Source organism: Schistocerca nitens, chromosome 2 (genome assembly GCF_023898315.1).
Source record: "Schistocerca nitens isolate TAMUIC-IGC-003100 chromosome 2, iqSchNite1.1, whole genome shotgun sequence".
Lineage (NCBI taxonomy): Eukaryota > Metazoa > Arthropoda > Insecta > Orthoptera > Acrididae > Schistocerca > Schistocerca nitens.
The window spans coordinates 108,913,734-108,932,394 of record NC_064615.1 but is presented as its reverse complement, the minus strand read 5'-3'; the positions used below and the strand labels follow the sequence as shown (position 1 = coordinate 108,932,394).

The window sequence follows — 18,661 nt, the reverse complement described above, 5'->3', positions numbered from 1 at the left end:
AAAAGTGCGCTCTTTCTGAGGAGTGTGTTCGGTAGGTCTAATCTACAAGACAGCTTGCACCTCCTGCAGTACGATGTTCTGGACCTTCTCCTTTTAAGTTTTGTATTTCACATGTTGTAAAGATTCTACTGCTGAATAGGAACAGTGATGAAATGAGAACGGCCTTAGGATTTTCCATTAAAGTGAGAATGATGAAATAATTATTATCTCGTGTGAAGAACTATTGCAAATTTGTATCGCTCTATTTGTAACGGAACTTTTATATGCCGATGTCCTTGTTGACTGGAAATGATACTTTCCTCTTTGCCCTATAACTTGTCCGGCGACACTGAAGTTTTCATTTATGTACTGGACACTAGAGATAGAACGACATGACTAGCATGCGGACAAGGGAGTAAATGTGATTTTTAATAGAGTTAATGTGGGAATTTTACGCTCGTCCATTTCTTAAACAGTGTGATGTAAGAGCTACATACAGACGATAATATTGCTACGCTGACAACACGTACCGTATGCCCAAGTCACAATGTTTATGAGCGTTCGGCAGCACGGACACACTGGACGTACACATTCGAAAAGCACTGTGGGATCCCGATACGTTACTGGCTACAATTCGAAGACTCTAGTAGTACAGGGGCAACTTCAGTCTGGCAAGGGCGGAAGTCAGCCGAGTAACATGCATGACACCTCATCCTCAACCAATACTGAGAACAGATTTAAAAATTCGGAGGTATTATTTACAGCAACGTCTCGTATATTACTTGCCAGTGCCACAGCATGTGAAAATTCCTCTTATCCGTAAGTGTAACACACCAGTGTATATAAACGTCATATTTTTGCACGTTGGTTTTCCGGTAGGTAGGGGTTTATTCATCAAAGCCAATTTTTATTTGTAGTTCACCGTTGCTATCTGAGTCTACATATCGTCATTTTGTCGTATGGGGATACTGAGTGGAGCTGTGAACGGTACAAAATGGAGTTCTTCTGTTTCAGTCCACTAGAGCGCTGACAGCAGCGGAGGCAGGCAGAAGCATTTGTGCCATAAGTAGGAATAAAGCAACTGGACAGAAGACGGCAAGAAAATCATTTTCTCGTTTTAAGAAGGATTGTTTCGACATTGGTGACTCTCCACGTTCAGAAAGATCTCAGAGGTTTGATCAAGATCGCTTAAACGCATTAATCCTCATGATCCGCGTCAGTTCATTCGAGAACTGAGAAATGCGAAGATCTGCGGACCATTCCAGAATTGTGCAGCATTCGCATGCGGTGGGGCAGTTTCAATACTCGGGAGTATGGGTACCGCATGCTCTAATCCAAAATCAGACAAATCAGCGAGTGGCCACATGTACATCTCTGCTTGCTAGTCATCAGTTAGCTCGTGAACATCACTGACCATTCTTACTCTGTACCGTTACTGGTGACGAGAAATGGTGTCTTTATGCTAACATAAGGAAAAGAAAGGAATGGTTGCGCCAAAAAAAGCAGGAACTCCCCGTGGAAAGAGCTGCGCGCATCCACAAGAAATAACGTTATGCATCTGGTGGACTGGCGACAATGTGGCGTTTTACGATTTGCTTCCCTGAGGTGTAATCATCACTGCCGACATTTATTATCAACAACTGAGACGTCTTTCAGACGCAATCCAAGAACAACGACCATGAAGACTGAGTGAAGTGATGCTAGTCCACGATAGCACCCGCCCGCATTCTGCTAGACTGACAAAAAACGCTATACAGGAGTTGGACTGAGAAGTCATTCCGCTCCCACTTTATTCACCTGATCTTTTGTCCTCAGATTTCCACCTTTCCCGCTCTCTATCGAACAACCTACAACGAACTTCGTTTCCAAATGGAAATGTGCTCCAAACATGACTCGACGAGTACTTCTCCTCAAGACCATGTGATTTCTACAGTCGCGCAATCACCAAAAACTTACCCTGGCAGACTGTTGTAAACAGTGAAGAAAAATCTATTACTGATGATTAAATTCTTTGATATGTGTATCCGCTGTCGAAGCCCACGTTCAGGATCCTGTTCAAAGATTTAATGCTGCCATTTTTTATATTCGAACAGTATCTAAAGTAAGTTTTAGTTCGACACGAAAAGTGGTCAGCTTTGCTTATTTTCATACCCTTACGACGAATGGTATCATATTTTTGGAGTAGCTCTTCCCATTCCCAAAAGAAATTTTTGGCTCAGAAACGGGCGGTTCGGGCAATAAGTGGTGTAAATTCGTGAACCTCTTCTCGACCCCTGTTCATTAGTCTGGGTATTCTGACATTGGCATCTCAATATATAGTACATTCTTTACTGTCCTTTATTGTTAAAAATATCAGCTTATTCCAAAGAGTTTGCAGTTTTCACTCAGTTAATGCTAGGCAGAAATCCAATCTGCATTTGGGTCGCACTTCCTTAAGTCTTGGGGAGAAAGGCGTGCATCCATTTTAAATAAGATACCACAAGAATTCAAGGATCTTAGCAGTAATCGAAGCACTTTCAAATCGAAACCGAAGAGTTTCGTCAGGGGTCACTCCTTCTATTCTGTTGAGTAAATCCTTGAAAAATTAAGCTGATTCCTATGTTACAGGGTGTCGGAAAAGTCTTTCCCTGATTACATAAATTGATAACCCAGGCTAGAAGTAAGATACAAATATAAAACTTGTGTCGAAATGTTTACAACTATCAAAGTGTTTTTTTCTGTTTTAAGTTCGCAGTGCGTAAATAGTGGATGAGGTGCAGTGCCCAAGAAGCCGTGTTAACCAATCAGGAGAAGGCACAGTGTGTCCTGTGGTACCAATTGACACGATCACCAACCACAGTGCAGAGACACTTCCAGACAACATTTGGAAGGAATCCACCTGATGTCAAGAGCATTAAAGCCTGGTATGAGAAGTTAAAGAACACAGGATCGGTTGCTGACCGTCCGAGGTCTGGTCGACCAAGAACCTCAGCAGACAGGGTGGAAGCTGTAAGGCAGTCTTTTCTGCGAAGTCCGAAGAATTCGGTGTGCAGGGCCTCACGTGAATTACAGATGCCGAAAAGCTCTCTCTATGACATTTTACACAAACGTTTATTGTTTCGTGCATCCAAAATGCAAATCGTTCAGGCCTTGTTGCCCAATGACAGTACACGTCGATATGACTTTGCGGTCGATATGCTATCACGTATTGAGGACGATGATGGTTGTCTCAGACGAATTGCCTTTTCCGAAGAAGCGACCTTTTTTGTCAGTGGAGTAGTGAATCGCCATAATGTGCGCATTTCGGGTTCAAATGGTTCAAATGGCTCTGAGCACTATGGGACTTAACATCTATGGTCATCAGTCCCCTAGAACTTCTAGAACTTAGAACTACTTAAACCTAACTAACCTAAGGACATCACACAACACCCAGTCATCACGAGGCAGAGAAAATCCCTGACCCCGCCGGGAATCGAACCCGGGAACCCGGGCGTGGGAAGCGAGAACGCTACCGCACGACCAAGAGCTGCGGACCGCATTTGGGGTTCACAATCCCCTGGCGAGGTCATGGAGTGCACCAGAGGCAGTCCAAAGGTGAGTGTTTGGTGCGCGCTATTGCACGATCGAATTATCGGGCCATTCTTCTTCGCTGAGACTACCACCGCATATGCAGTGTATCTGAACGTGTTGCAACTGTATGCTGTTCGTCAGCTGCTTCAGTATCATCCCGATGTCTTGTTTCAGCAAGACGGTGCACCACCTCATTGGGGTTTGGACGTCCGTGCCTATCTCGATATGGGCGATGGATTGGTCGTGATGGGCCAACGGTTTGGCCTCCACGCTCTCCTGACATAACTCCATAAGACTTCTTTTTGTGGGTTTATGTCAAGGACGAGGTCTAAATGGCTCTGAGCACTATGGGACTTAACATCTGTGGTCATCAGTCCCCTAGAACTGAGAACTACTTAAACCTAACTAACCTAAGGACATCACACACATCCATGCCCGAGGCAGGATTCGAACCTGCGACCGTAGCAGTCCCGCGGTTCCGGACTGAGCGCCCAGAACCGCTAGACCACCGCGGCCGGCACGAGGTCTACCGAACACGTGTACCAGATCTTGAAACCCTGTGGCAAAGGATAACCACAGTCGTTGAATCGATCCCTCCAGTGATGTTGGCTAATGTGTGGACGGAAACTGAATATCGCCTAGATGTGCTACGTGCTACCAAGGGTGCTCATGTGGAAGTTTACTGATGTGTGAAAAAAAAACTTTGATAGTTTGTAAACAATTAGACACCACTTTCATATTTGTATCTTACTTCTAGCTTGAGTTATCAATTTATGTAATCAGGGAAAGACTCTTCGGACACGCTGTATATTGTGGACTGCGTTTAAATAAACTTATAGCTTGTCCTTTTTGGTTTGATTAACATTTTATTTCATCTGTTATTATTTTTATGTTGTAATTTCAAGTACTGACACATTCCATGACCTTGGAGATTTGCTCCTCAATTTGGCCTACAGAACCAGACGTGTAAAATTAAAAAAATAAATAAAAATACTTACGCACCTTACGCACCGACACAGTAGTAGCAGCAGCGGAGACGTGTAGTCGCACGTGTCACACAGCACCTTGCAGACGGGCCCGGCAGCGCTCACTGTCAACCAGCATGAATGAATTTCCCGCACCGGTGCCCTTGGTCGCGGCCTGCGGTACATCCGAACCGAGAGGAATTACCCCTAAAGCTACATTTCAGAATTAGCCTCCACTATTTGTTGTGGTGGCCAAAACTGCTCCGGCGCGGCAGTTTCTGTCCAGCTGACGTCACGAGATGTACGCATCGGAGATACGGGGAGCGCGCACGCGCTAAGTATAGACACGTGGAGGGGAGGGCGTGGGAGGCAGAGGTACAAAGAGCGCCGGCAGCTGGACCGGGGACTGGGACGGTCTGGGATCGCGAAACGGCGTAAACACGGCGCGCCTTAGGGCCGATCTGTGTGGCAGCCACGTGCTGTAGCGGCGAATAGCTGTGAGGTAAGCAGCGGTCTGCTGAGAGCGCCAGTGTACAGGTACCTACGTGACAAAAGTCTTGGGATAGCATTATTCACATTTGCGGACGGCGGTAGTATCACGTACACATGGTGCAAAAGGGCATTGCAATGATGGAGCTGTCATTTTTCACCAGAAAACAAATCCCGCTGGCTCTCCTCCTGGTCAACCGAGAGAGGTGGCGCAGCAATCAGCACAATGGACTCGCATTCGGGAGGACGACGGTTCGATCCCGCGTCCGGCCATCCTGATTTAGGTTTTCCGTGATTTCCCTAAACCTCTCCAGGCAAATGCTGGGATGGTTCCTTTGAAAGGGCACGGCCGACCTCCTTCCCCGTCCTTCCCTAATCCGATGAGACCGATGACTTCGCTGTCTTGTCTACTCCCCCAAAAACAACCCAATCTCCTCCCGGTCACCATCGCGGGAGGCTCCATCCCGTGGATCAAGACCGCCGTTTACCTCGGGGTCAAACTTGACCAGGGGCTTACAAGTCTACCGCATATCGGTGAGATCCCAAACACGGCTGTGGGGCGCCTACGGTTGCTCTACCCCTTCCTTAACACTGAGTCGACGCTTCCCTCGCGCCATGGCACTGCGCTATACCTGACGCTGGTCCGACCCATGTTGGAGTACGCGGTTGTGGTGTGGAGGAATACTGCTGACCCCCACATTGTCGACCTCCAAAGCGTGCAAAATCAGACACTGAAAATGGCGCTGTGCCTGTAAGACGTGTATATTTCTATTGTCTATTGTCAAACCACAATTTATGAAAGATGTTTATATTTTATTAATAGGATTAAGTAGGAATAATTAATATTTGTCATTTTGGAAATAATTGTGGTAGCAGGGAATGTCTGCACCTGAGTATTGCTGGCGGGAGAGACCGCACATTGATATAATTTTAAAAAGGGCGGGAGAGACTGCGTTTGGATACATTTTAAGAAAAGAGCGGGAAAGACCGCGCATTGAAACATTTTGTAATGGTAGCAGGGATTGTCTGCACCAGAAAGCATTGATGGCGCGAGAGACCGCACTTTAGCGTTTTGTAGGAAGTCAGTAGTAAGCGAGATGTGAAGGGAGTTGGTAGCAGGTCTGAAGCGAGAGGTTGAGAGGAGCGGTGTGCCCGCGTGCCACCAGCTATGATTTACAAGAGATTATAAACGGATGTACAGAGACATCAGCTAACTGTTATCATAAGAGGAACTAATATCATTGAATTTTTTTTTTTAGAAACTCAAGGCTACTGAAGGTATGTTTGGGCAATGCTATTTGTAAGATTATTGTAAAAAGTAAGTGCCATTTGAACTTTTGTAAAATCATTTCATTACCAACAGTAAATATTTGAAGAATCGTTTTCAGAATATAATTAATTTTGCCAGCAATATTGTAATGCTGATTATAATACATCCCAAAAACCATCAACGTAAAACTTTGCAAAATTTTATTGTTGTCAAGAAAAAGTTTAACTATGAATTACGCAACTTCAGTCAAATTAATTAAAGACGAACGTCAGATTTACTATTAAAGAATAACGTCACCTTTGGTAACAAATACAGCCACTTATTATGACAGCCCAGCAGCAGCTAAAAGAGTATAGTAAAACAGAGTAAGTATATTCATGTCGCAGTTCGATGTAGCAGTCAGATGGCGATCCAGTAACTGTAAGGAAGGTAAGCAACAGTTTTGGGTTATTGCAGGTAACGAGTGAGGGCCACGACGACGACATATTCTTTGTTTCGTCGAAATAATCAGCAAATCACTTTTAATAAGCAGCATTTAAATTTGTGTGCGAAGATTGCACTTATTATTATTGAGAAAGAGAAATAATTTCAAAGGGAAGATTTCATTTGTTATTATTAAGCAAGAGATAGAAAACCTAAGAGAAGGTTTCATAGGTTATTGTAGAAGGGAAGGTTGTGTAACAAAGGAGATATAGAGGAGATGGGAAGGTTTCAAGTGGTCTGGATTGGTTGCATGGTTGATCTGGGGGAGGTGACCAAACAGCGAGGTCACCGGTCCCATCGGATTAGGGAAGGATGGGGAAGGAAGTCTGCCGTGCCCTTTCAAAGGATTCATCCCGGTGATTTAGGGAAATCACGGGAAACCTAAATCAGGATGGCCGCACACGGGTCTGACCCATGTCCTCCCGAATGCGAGTCCAGTATGCTAAGCACTGCCCAAGCTCGCTCCTTAGTGGTCTGGGCCATCAGCATCACCACCGACCGTCTGCGCGTTGGCCGGACCTGTTGCGCAAGTAATACTCCGCAACACCTGCGGATCACCCCGCACATGAAAAAATGGTTCAAATGGCTCTGAGCACTATGGGACTAAACATCGGAGGTCATCAGTCCCCTCGAACTTAGAACTACTTAAACCTAACTATCCTAAGGACATCACACACATCCATGCCCGAGGCAGTATTCGAACCTGCGACCGTAGCAGTCGCGTGGTTCCGGACTGAAGCGCCCAGAACCGCTCGGCCGCTGGCCGTACATGAAACCCAAGGACAATCTACTACGCTAGGTTCCACCAAACCACTCCATCAGGAATTCCAGGAATAGCACTTCGGTACTAAACCTGCCAAAGACGAGGTTAGTTCGCTCACCCAACCAAGCGAAGCGAAGCGGAGCTGTCGTATCTATTCAGGTATTTCATGTGAAAAGGTCTCCAATGTCGTTACGGCCGCACGACGGCAATCAACACACTCTGAACGCGGAATGGTAGTTGGAGCTTGACGCAGGGGACATCCGATGTCGAAAATCGTTAGGGAATGTTTTCATTCAGTTGCGATTTGTTGCCAGTCATGTACTACTTCTCACAACTTGCATGGGGGCTTAATTAAAATAAATGGAAATAATTTTATTTTTTTGCTTCAGTAGCTGTCTGTTCGGTTACGAAGTCTCGTAACGGTTGGCCCTGACTAGTATTATTACGCAATCTGACTGCATAGAACAACAACAAAGAATGAAATGGAAATTTTCATTACACAATTAATTAATTAAGTCCCCAGCAACTATAAAACCTACGAAACCAAAGCACAAGTGTAACTGTTCTGTGTGTGGAAGTATGACTCAACGTACGCATCTGGCACGGTTCTTCTTCAACAACACAAGAAATTTTAAATATCATTTATACTGAATTAATTAAAGGAAATAAAAATACCATAATTACTCAAGAAAACCAGAATTACACTCTAATCCCAGAACACAAGCCAGATGCTTTGTTGACTGAACCTGTAATGAAGCATTATTTACGACATTAAATAATGAAAAATAACTCAAGTTTCGTTACCTTCATATATTGACCAAAATCACTCTAATCATTACAATATATCTCCACACCGACTCGCTATTACCACATCTCAACAAGAACTTTTCAGTATCACATCTCAGCAAGCACTCCCTACTAGCACATCTCAACAAACACTCTCTGCTACGAGTTCTTAACAAGCACTGACTACTACGAGTTCTCAACAACCACTGCCCACTACGACATCTCAATAATCACTGCCAGTGGAGGCGGCAGAACAATGCTCTCTAGCGCGATCTCTGGCGCTGTGGCTCAGTGTAGCCACCTTTCAAACTATTAACGTAGCCGTGATGGCTGGGTGTTGTGTGCTGTCCTTAGGTTAGTTAGGTTTAAGTAGTTCTAAGTTCTAGGGGACTTATGACCACAGCAGTTGAGTCCCATAGTGCTCAGAGCCATTTGAACCATATTAACATAGCAATGAAAAACAAATGTTCAAAAATCTTTAAACGAGCATAACAAGATTATAGAAGTTCATTATTGTCTAAAAATCAGTAAACGTCCAATCCTGTCGCGTGTACCATCAGTGTAACGCTGGCCAGTAATGGGTTAATGCTGGCAGATACTGTGAAAATTACCCCCATCAGTATCACGCAAAAACTTAAAAAAAAAAGAATGTTCTCCCTCTCGTGAGTAAACAGTTTGTTATATTTCGCTCGGAAATTTCTCTTTTGACATATGAATTTGTTAGGAAGTAAATCTGCAATTATGTACTTTTATTGCAGTTGCGGATCACATAAATTCTTATAGATCAGGTTACTAATTTCGGTCCGTAATTAACATTTTCGGGGAGACTACACACAGTCAACACATGTAAAAGTGGTACAGTCACAGTAATACGCCAAACGAGCTTTGCCGCACGTACACAAAATTGAAGTACCACATGCAAAGTTGTAAAGGCAAGCTGATTCTGTGAAAAAAAGTTATTGGATGTTGTTTGGCGTATTAATATGAGTGTATCATTTATACATATGCCGTCTCTATGTGATTAACGAACTGTGTATAGCCACAACTGAGGACAGTCTTTACGGACCGACATTAATAACATATTACACCAAATTTTTCTGCGACCTTTAGCTGGAATAAAAAATATAAAAATATCTTCCGAGAACTCGGAAGCCTTCATTCGCAATGAATTTCAACAGCACGCAATGTGCCTTTTGAATGCAGTCCCTCATCTCCAAGTGCTATGGACATTTGTATTACCAGATTAAGTAGAAATGATATCGACAAGTATTGGGAACACTCATGATTAAGCGACCACTGCAAAGTGATAGCTACGAGGGTCGTTCAATAAGTAACGCCCCACATTAAAAAAAAAACCATTAATATACATAGGCAAACGTCCTTATTAAGGCTTCACATTTGATGTTTGTTTTTTGCGCCGGTGAAGTTTGGAACCGTTCTGGCAGCCGGCAGAGCCGTAGTACAGCGTCAAAATGGCGGCTACATACGACTCATGTTACAAACAGCGTGCTGTTATTGAATTCTTGTGTGCAGAAAAAGAAACGGTAGTGAACATCCATAAACGTTTGTGTGCAGTGTATAGCGATGCTGTAGTTGATAGGACTACAGCTGGGTGATGGGTAAGGGAACTTACAGCCTCAGGATATGCAGAAACAGAGCTCCATGAGCAGCCACACCTGGGACGTGGAACGGCCTGTCACAGCCACTGCACCAGACGTGCTGAATCGTGCGGATACCATTATTCATGCCGACCGGCGCATCACAACTCGACAATTGGCTCTACAGTCGGTCAGCATTGGATGTGCGCCTGCAATGATTGAGACTCTCGGATATACAAAGAGGTGCTTACGATGGGTTCCACGAATGCTCACAGAGAATCACAAGATTCAGAAAAATGCCGTTTCATCTGAATTTTAGGAGCGTTTTGAGACCGACGGAGAGGCCTTTCTGTCACGGATCGTTACGGGGGACGAAAGTTCGGTACATCACTTTGCACCGGAAACAAAAAGGCAATCCATGTAGTGGAATCATCCTTATTCACCACAAAAGAAGAAATTCAAGACAACCCCCTCAGTCAGAAAAGCCATGGTGACAGTCTTCTGGGATTGTGATTGCGTCATTCTCGTGGATTGTCAACCATTAATTCAGAGGCAAACGTGAAGATTCTGAATAAACTCAAGAACCGTTACCGACGTGACCGATAGGACAAGAATCCAGCAGAAATCTTGCTCCAACGCGATAATGCACGCCCACACTCAAGTCCGAGAACCCGGGAACACATCGCCAAATTGGGTTGGACGTCATTGTTTCATTCACCCTTCAGTCCAGACCTGGCACCCTCGGACTTCCATCTCTTTGGGCCGCTTATAGATTTTCTACGGGAGACGCACTTTGAAGATGAGAGAGTGTCAGTCATGCAGTGAAAACATGGCTACGCCTAGAGGACAAGAGCTTTTACAGCAGGGAATACATGCTATTCCACAACGTTGGCGTACGGAAATAGAACGTGATGGAGACTACGTAGAAAAGTAGGACATGGACAAGTTGATGTATATTGTCACCAAATTCTGACTCTTAACAATAAATAAGTTCTGTGAAAAAAATGTGGGGCTTTACTTATTGAACGACCCTAGTATAAATGGGTCAACAGTTAAGCCACATGATAATATTGGAATACTTTTGGTCAAATTGTCTCTGTGTTATGGATACAATAATTTGCACATATTTTTTTCAAAACATTAATTTCAAGGCTTGTATCTTTACAGTGTGTTAACGTTAACAATATGATGTAAAATGATGTTTATTAAACTGCAATGATGGTAGGTTTTTCATGTTATGTGATATTATCAAACATTTTGGCACTAACATGGACGCGAGAACTGTTACTGATAAAATATTGTTGAGGAGCAGTCAGTAGAAGCCAGCGAGAGGACGGTTCGGTAATGAATAATTTAGTCAGACTGGACAAGAAACGTAGAGGATATCGACGCAAAAGATCATTGCAGTGATCACCGAAAGAAGCGACGGAATATGTAATACCGCGGGAAAGTGCCTTTCAGAATTTTGGCGTCATTTAAAATGTTAAGGATACGTGCAGTGAGCAGGGCCTGAGACTAACTATCCTCATGGGTAAAGCAGAATCACCAACTACATGGTTCAGACTATTTACGATAGGTCTGTTTCCACCGACCTATTTAAAGTTCGTTATTTTGAAATGAACTTGGTTAACGGCACATCTTATGCGTTGATAATTATCAGTAATTGGGCTAATTTGCACCAAGTCACAAACTTTTGAAATTTAGATAAAAGGAAATCAAGTACTTCCGTGTTCCCGTTGCCTAGGCATTACTAATTCACAATTTTCCTTCCCCTTTATAACTTATTACCTCAATCATCTGTTAGTATTCGGCAAAGTGTGACTGAATTCAGGCTACGTGAAGTTTGTGTCTGCATAACGAGAAAGATGTTGCCGTAGCATCTATTTCAACGGCAGTTCAAGCACAAGGACTGTATGTAACAATGACAACTATTCGCCTTTATAGTGGAGGATCCGTAGCAGTAATTACATACTTCGCAATCTCAAATGCAAAACATTTGCAAGTAATTTTATTTAAAAAGGGAACACATTTTTTTCTTTCCCATGCAGTGTATTCTCCAATATAACGATGACACAATTGTTATACTACTATGATGGTCACAGGTATAAAATAATGTAGTTGGGATAAGTATTGTTTTATTTTACGTGCCATAACTGTCTTTCTTGGATAAGACAAATGGAATCAGTTTCAGTGTTTTTCACTTTGTTTTCGTTGTACTTGTTAAGATCTGGTGCACTGTAACTGCCAAAGTCCGGAATATAAATTACAGAGTAATTATGTAGCTGTAGATGTCTCAAGAAGGAGGGAAATTATTATTTTAGTTACAGTTAACAGTTGTAGGGAACCCCCACCTTACCGCCGGTGTGTCTGTCTCCTATGGTGCTCAGGACAATGAAACTACGAGTAGTGTGCAGTGCTGGAACCGTCAGCATGCCTCAAAGGGTCATTTCGACCCTAGAGGGTTCGCACACTGTCTCTTTGCGGCAAGAAGGTCTGTAAGCAGGGGAAATTGCTCACGAAATCGAAGTGCACCACAGCGAAGGAATTCAAACAATCAAATACTATCGAGAGACGCAAAGTAGTCAAGATCTGCCTCGTAGAGGTCGTTCGCAGTCAGCACCAACTAACGAACACTATCTACAGATCACGGTTTATACATATTCGTATACCAAAGATAATGCAACTGAACTGCGTCCTGCCATTTTTGGGAACCAGGGAAGGCTGTGTCGAACCGGACGTTACGCAACTGTCTCCACACACCAATCTGGTATTTGGGTGTCCATTACGAACAGAAGAAGGAAACTGACAACACCATGGGGCATTAAGAAATTGGGTAATGGAACACCTAGAACAAACCCAAGACCAATGGCGCCGCTTTCTTTTCACGAACGACTGCAGAACTAGTCTGACGCCTGCTGATCGTTGTATATTCTACACGATTACAAAAATAAGGTATGAGATTATATTTGCAACTGATGTGTTTTAGAAACCGAATAAACCGAATGTGAGGTTGCAGGAATAGGAGATGCTTGTACGTTTTGAAGGCAAGCAGGAGAAGGTAATTTTTCTCGGTGCTCTTTAGTAGGAAAATCGAAAGTGCCTGAAAGAGTTTCTGCTAAGATTAGAGATCATGTGCAGAGTATGGAGGTGTTCCCACGTTTATGTCAAACCCTTGTATTTCCTCCACATCCTTCTACTGCACATTCTTTATTGTCTTCCAGGGATGCTTCTGAAGTGATGTCTTACCCTCGCCAGCAACCCGCCAGCTGATACATTAATTCTATTGATGCAGCAGGCCATCCTGAAGAAAACCTGCAAGAATGAAGATACATATTTTCCTCAGAATATTCCGCTCCTGTTTCTCAATTTCTGCAACTTTGGAGTACCCTCCAGCAGATATGGCCCCAGATACACAGCACTTATGGTAAAATTTCATATTACGAATAATACTTTTTTTGTTGTGGAGTTTAAATGGGATTATGAATGTTGCTTATTCGTGGCTATCTACATAATTTCTCTGCTCTTCAACCCTGAAGGCCGTTGTATCTCCCCAAGGCATTTGAAGGAAAACACTTGCAAAACGTCCCACATTCCACTTTTAGTCGGACGTTCCTGCTATTTTGATGCAGTTTTTCCATGCAATGAAATTTCTCCTCAAATATGCGAATGTATGACCTTGTGTCGATCTCGTGTAGTTTCTTTGTGGCGTATTAATTTGATCTTTAGTCTTAGTAATCACCACTGAATCATAAGAGAAGACTCTACGTTTAATATTGACTTTGTATACTGAATTGCAGATGTTAATACTGTTCGTGTCATTTTCCCATCGTCCAGACCAAATGAAATAGCAGAAGGGAGACACTGACTCCTTGTCGAACACTGGTACATATCTGAAAAGTCTCAGAGATTTCACCGAGATTTATACTTTTGTATTTCTACGAATCTGGCAGATTAGTTCTCTGCCTTCCCATGCACTCTATTATTATTATCATTATTATTATTATTGTTATTCGATGCAAGGTTGTGTCGTGCAACACTGCTTAAATCTGAAGCTTGACTCACCAGTATCCGAACGATACTCGCCGATGAACCGCCTCGTCAAAAATCGCACCGTCAAAGCTGAAACACGAAAGACAATGATTAATTTTCCGGGGAAACTTCTATAGGTTCACCACAGAGAAGTATATATACTCGCAGCGTCTAGACCATATTGAAAATTTGCCATAAATCGAATAACCACAGTGAAAGTAATCATAATTCAATCAACTGTGTGTCAAAAATGATAAAAGTTGGGTGTAATTTAGTTCGAATGACGTGTCATGAATGAAGTTCAAAGAAACAGTTACAAGCAATTTATATTTGAGATTAGAATATGCTTGAAGTATAAAGGGTGAATGTATCAACTACAACAGAAATAATTTCAACGGGGGGTAAGATTCCTTCGAGGATTAATTCAGTAAGATCGTGTAGGGAAATTTAGACAGTTGGGAAATTTCAACACTTTATGTTACTGACATTAGGTAATCAAGCGGAAATAACCGGTAGAACACCACACGGAAGTTTACTGTATGTCGTTCCTGAAACATCGAACATATACTTCTTGAAAGTGTAATGAGAATTGAGAAACATTGGCTAACAAGTACAGGTGAGCTGCATACAATGTTAACAGGCGTAACTAAGTACTTCATATTTTTCGACGCATGGACACGACATTACTAGTTCCACGTGCTTTCTGTATATACTTTGGTGGGTGTTCATGATGGAGACTACTAAACAAACGAAAAATACACTCCCGGAAATTGAAATAAGAACACCGTGAATTCATTGTCCCAGGAAGGGGAAACTTTATTGACACATTCCTGGGGTCAGATACATCACATGATCACACTGACAGAACCACAGGCACATAGACACAGGCAACAGAGCATGCACAATGTCGGCACTAGTACAGTGTATATCCACCTTTCGCAGCAATGCAGGCTGCTATTCTCCCATGGAGACGATCGTAGAGATGCTGGATGTAGTCCTGTGGAACGGCTTGCCATGCCATTTCCACCTGGCGCCTCAGTTGGACCAGCGTTCGTGCTGGACGTGCAGACCGCGTGAGACGACGCTTCATCCAGTCCCAAACATGCTCAATGGGGGACAGATCCGGAGATCTTGCTGGCCAGGGTAGTTGACTTACACCTTCTAGAGCACGTTGGGTGGCACGGGATACATGCGGACGTGCATTGTCCTGTTGGAACAGCAAGTTCCCTTGCCGGTCTAGGAATGGTAGAACGATGGGTTCGATGACGGTTTGGATGTACCGTGCACTATTCAATGTCCCCTCGACGATCACCAATGGTGTACGGCCAGTGTAGGAGATCGCTCCCCACACCATGATGCCGGGTGTTGGCCCTGTGTGCCTCGGTCGTATGCAGTCCTGATTGTGGCGCTCACCTGCACGGCGCCAAACACGCATACGACCATCATTGGCACCAAGGCAGAAGCGACTCTCATCGCTGAAGACGACACGTCTCCATTCGTCCCTCCATTCACGCCTGTCGCGACACCACTGGAGGCGGCTGCACGATGTTGGGGCGTGAGCGGAAGACGGCCTAACGGTGTGCGGGACCGTAGCCCAGCTTCATGGAGACGGTTGCGAATGGTCCTCGCCGATACCCCAGGAGCAACAGTGTCCCTAATTTGCTGGGAAGTGGCGGTGCGGTCCCCTACGGCACTGCGTAGGATCCTACGGTCTTGGCGTGCATCCGTGCGTCGCTGCGGTCCGGTCCCAGGTCGACGGTCACGTGCACCTTCCGCCGACCACTGGCGACAACATCGATGTACTGTGGAGACCTCACGCCCCACGTGTTGAGCAATTCGGCGGTACGTCCACCCGGCCTCCCGCATACCCATTATACGCCCTCGTTCAAAGTCCGTCAACTGCACATACTGTTCACGTCCACGCTGTCGCGGCATGCTACCAGTGTTAAAGACTGCGATGGAGCTCCGTATGCCACGGCAAACTGGCTGACACTGACGGCGGCGGTGCGCAAATGCTGCGCAGCTAGCGCCATTCGACGGCCAACACCGCGGTTCCTGGTGTGTCCGCTGTGTCGTGCGTGTGATCATTGCTTGTACAGCCCTCTCGCAGTGTCCGGAGCAAGTATGGTGGGTCTGACACACCGGTGTCAATGTGTTCTTTTTTCCATTTCCAGGAGTGTAGTTTGTAGTCTGCTAGAAGAGACACTCGTTGGCGACCGTTGCAATTAAGGGACGTTTCGACGGTTCTAAGGCGAAAGGCCCGTTGATTTCTATTGTCTCTCGTTATAAAAAGTATTTTCTCTTTTTGGTGAAAAATTCCACGGAATTATAAACATTAATGGTATTTTTGTAAGGTTGACTGTAGGGGATATGGCTCCAGCAATAAAATGTGAAAGAAAATAGTATTCCAATTGATTTAACTGTAACATAATGCCCCTTATCAAGAAACGAGTGTTAAGATGATCACAGATGCAGAAAATATGCAAACCGATACGGATACAACTCTCGACAAAGACATGGAGGGCCAGTTAGCTCAAAATAGTTCAAATGGCTCTAAGCACTATGTGACCTAACATCTGAGGTCATTAGTCCCCTAGACTTAGAACTACTTAAACCTAACTAATCTAAGGACATCGCACACATCTGTACCCGAGGCAGGATTCGAACCTGCGACCGTAGCAGCAGCGCGGTTCCGCACTGAAGCGCTTAGAACCGCTCGGCCACATCGGACGGTGCCAGTTAGCTCGTCAAGACTTTTCTTTCACACAGACGTGAGAAGTTTAAGTTTGATACCAATAAGTAATGAAATTACGAGGGCGTGCTGAAAAGTACCGCCTCTGAATTTTTTATTCTGTTCTAAATATCGGTTGCAGTATTACACGTCGTGCATATTACTCGGTCGACTTTCCCGGTTCGCTGATGCAAGTTGCAAACCTCTGCCGCTGGCGAATCACGCAACCACGTCAGTGCGTGAGAGACCATAAAAAAAACTGAAAGCACTAATAATTCGAAGAGCTCATCCGCACATGGAGCACCCTCTGCTTCAGCTTGACAACGAACGACCACATACGGACGCTGCGGTATCTGCAACAATCCAGTGCGTTGTGTTCACTGTTACTAATGATCCTTCCAGACAGTCCTGACTCGACCCCATCCGATTTTCATCTGTTTACATAATGTAAAGAACATCTTCGAGGACTTCTCTTTGATAGTGACGAAGCGCAGCCAACAGAGGTGAGGTTGCGGCTTCGTCAACCAATTGGACTCTCGTTGGAATAAACGTGTTCGTTGCCATGGTGACTGTGTTGAGATGTAAATATGTAGACATGAAGAAGAAAGATGAGAAATGTTAACAAAGTCTTTAAATAAAAGCGTTACTTTTTGACATAAGAAATTCGGAAGTATTACTTTTCAGCACACCCTCGTAGCAACGACAGAGAGCCCGGGAAATACGAGTATAACACTAAAGGGAAAGGAACTTGACCGTGCATACCACCACGTAACGCAGATGAAATGTGCGCCGCAGCAATAAGAACAAAGGTAGTCAGTGGAAATAAAGCACTTAGGAAAAGGCAAGGATTACTGAATGCAAGAGGAATGTAAATTGATCTGAGGAAGTGATTTACAAAACACTGTATTTGAAGTATAGTTGCACATAACTCCGAAAACTGGTTATTAAGAAAGAAACGGGAGAAGCATTTAGAATTGTTCGAAATCTGCCTGGAAGAATAATGGAGAAAATTAACACTAGAAGGACCGAGGGGCCAAATTGGCCCCTTTTCGATCTTTTCACTTGTTTTCTGAGCAAATCTTAAGTTCGACTGACTTTATATTTTGTGACTTTTCATCAGTCATATGAAATATTAACCACCGCGTTTTGGAGTGTCCTATTTTTATTAGGTTGTGAAATATGAAGCTTACCACCTCGAAGGACGGCGGGGCCAGTTTGGCCCCTCCAACAATTCTCTGTATTTAGAGGCTACTTCTTTGCAATACTTCGTATGAAATCACATCAACTGTTGTCCTTTTGTTGTTCAAATATGCGACAACAATGTAATTCAATCCACCGCTGATTGCTGGTTAGTTGAATAAAGGATTTCAGTTATTGTCTGTTGTGACGGTATCTGAGAGTCGTCCCTGCAGTCATGAGCTACGAATACAAGAAGCGGCTAACAGACGCTGAAATACTAGCAGAACTGAGAAAAATAGATGATGAAAGTTCAGGTGAAGGATTTGAGTTTTCCGACAGCGATCAGGACAATGAAGAAAGTTTAGTAGTTCCAGTGTGTGCAGATGAAGAATGTGATTCGTGCAAGGAATGTGAGGATGTAAACACAGCCCAGGACAGTTTTCCGCTAAATTTAGGGGAATATGAAGCTTCTACATCCAGCATGCCTTCTGATGTTCCAAATTCTAGCTCTATAAGATCAACAACCCAGACAACATTAGCTTCCCCGGAAAGTCAGTCAAAAACTGATACTGGGCAACCTACTGAAGAAAAAGAAACAGCAAAAGATGGGATTGTGTGGAAAATTGTACCAGTCGGTTCTAATGCAGGTGAGTAATATTCTGCTCTTTGTGTAGAGTTTTAGTTTGTAAAATTACAAGAAGCGATATACTCATATAATATCAGTACATTACACGTTCTAAAAATACTGTTCTTTTTTCATATGTTTTCAGGTCGTCTACAAAGTCATAACATTTTGCGGGAGAGCTCAGGACCAACATAATATGCTAAAAGGAAAATTCA

At 43.8% G+C, this 18,661-nt stretch overlaps 1 protein-coding gene across 1 annotated transcript in view; it reads right to left on the bottom strand.

Moving 5' to 3' along the window:
* The window catches only part of LOC126234862 (ras-like protein family member 11B), a 351,905-nt gene that overhangs the window by 250,671 nt on the left and 82,573 nt on the right, over positions 1 to 18,661 (bottom strand). The window contains exon 3 of the mRNA XM_049943603.1: positions 13,945 to 14,001. Within this exon, the coding sequence (XP_049799560.1) occupies positions 13,945 to 14,001 (57 nt within the window). The remainder of the gene's footprint in view (positions 1 to 13,944; positions 14,002 to 18,661) is intronic.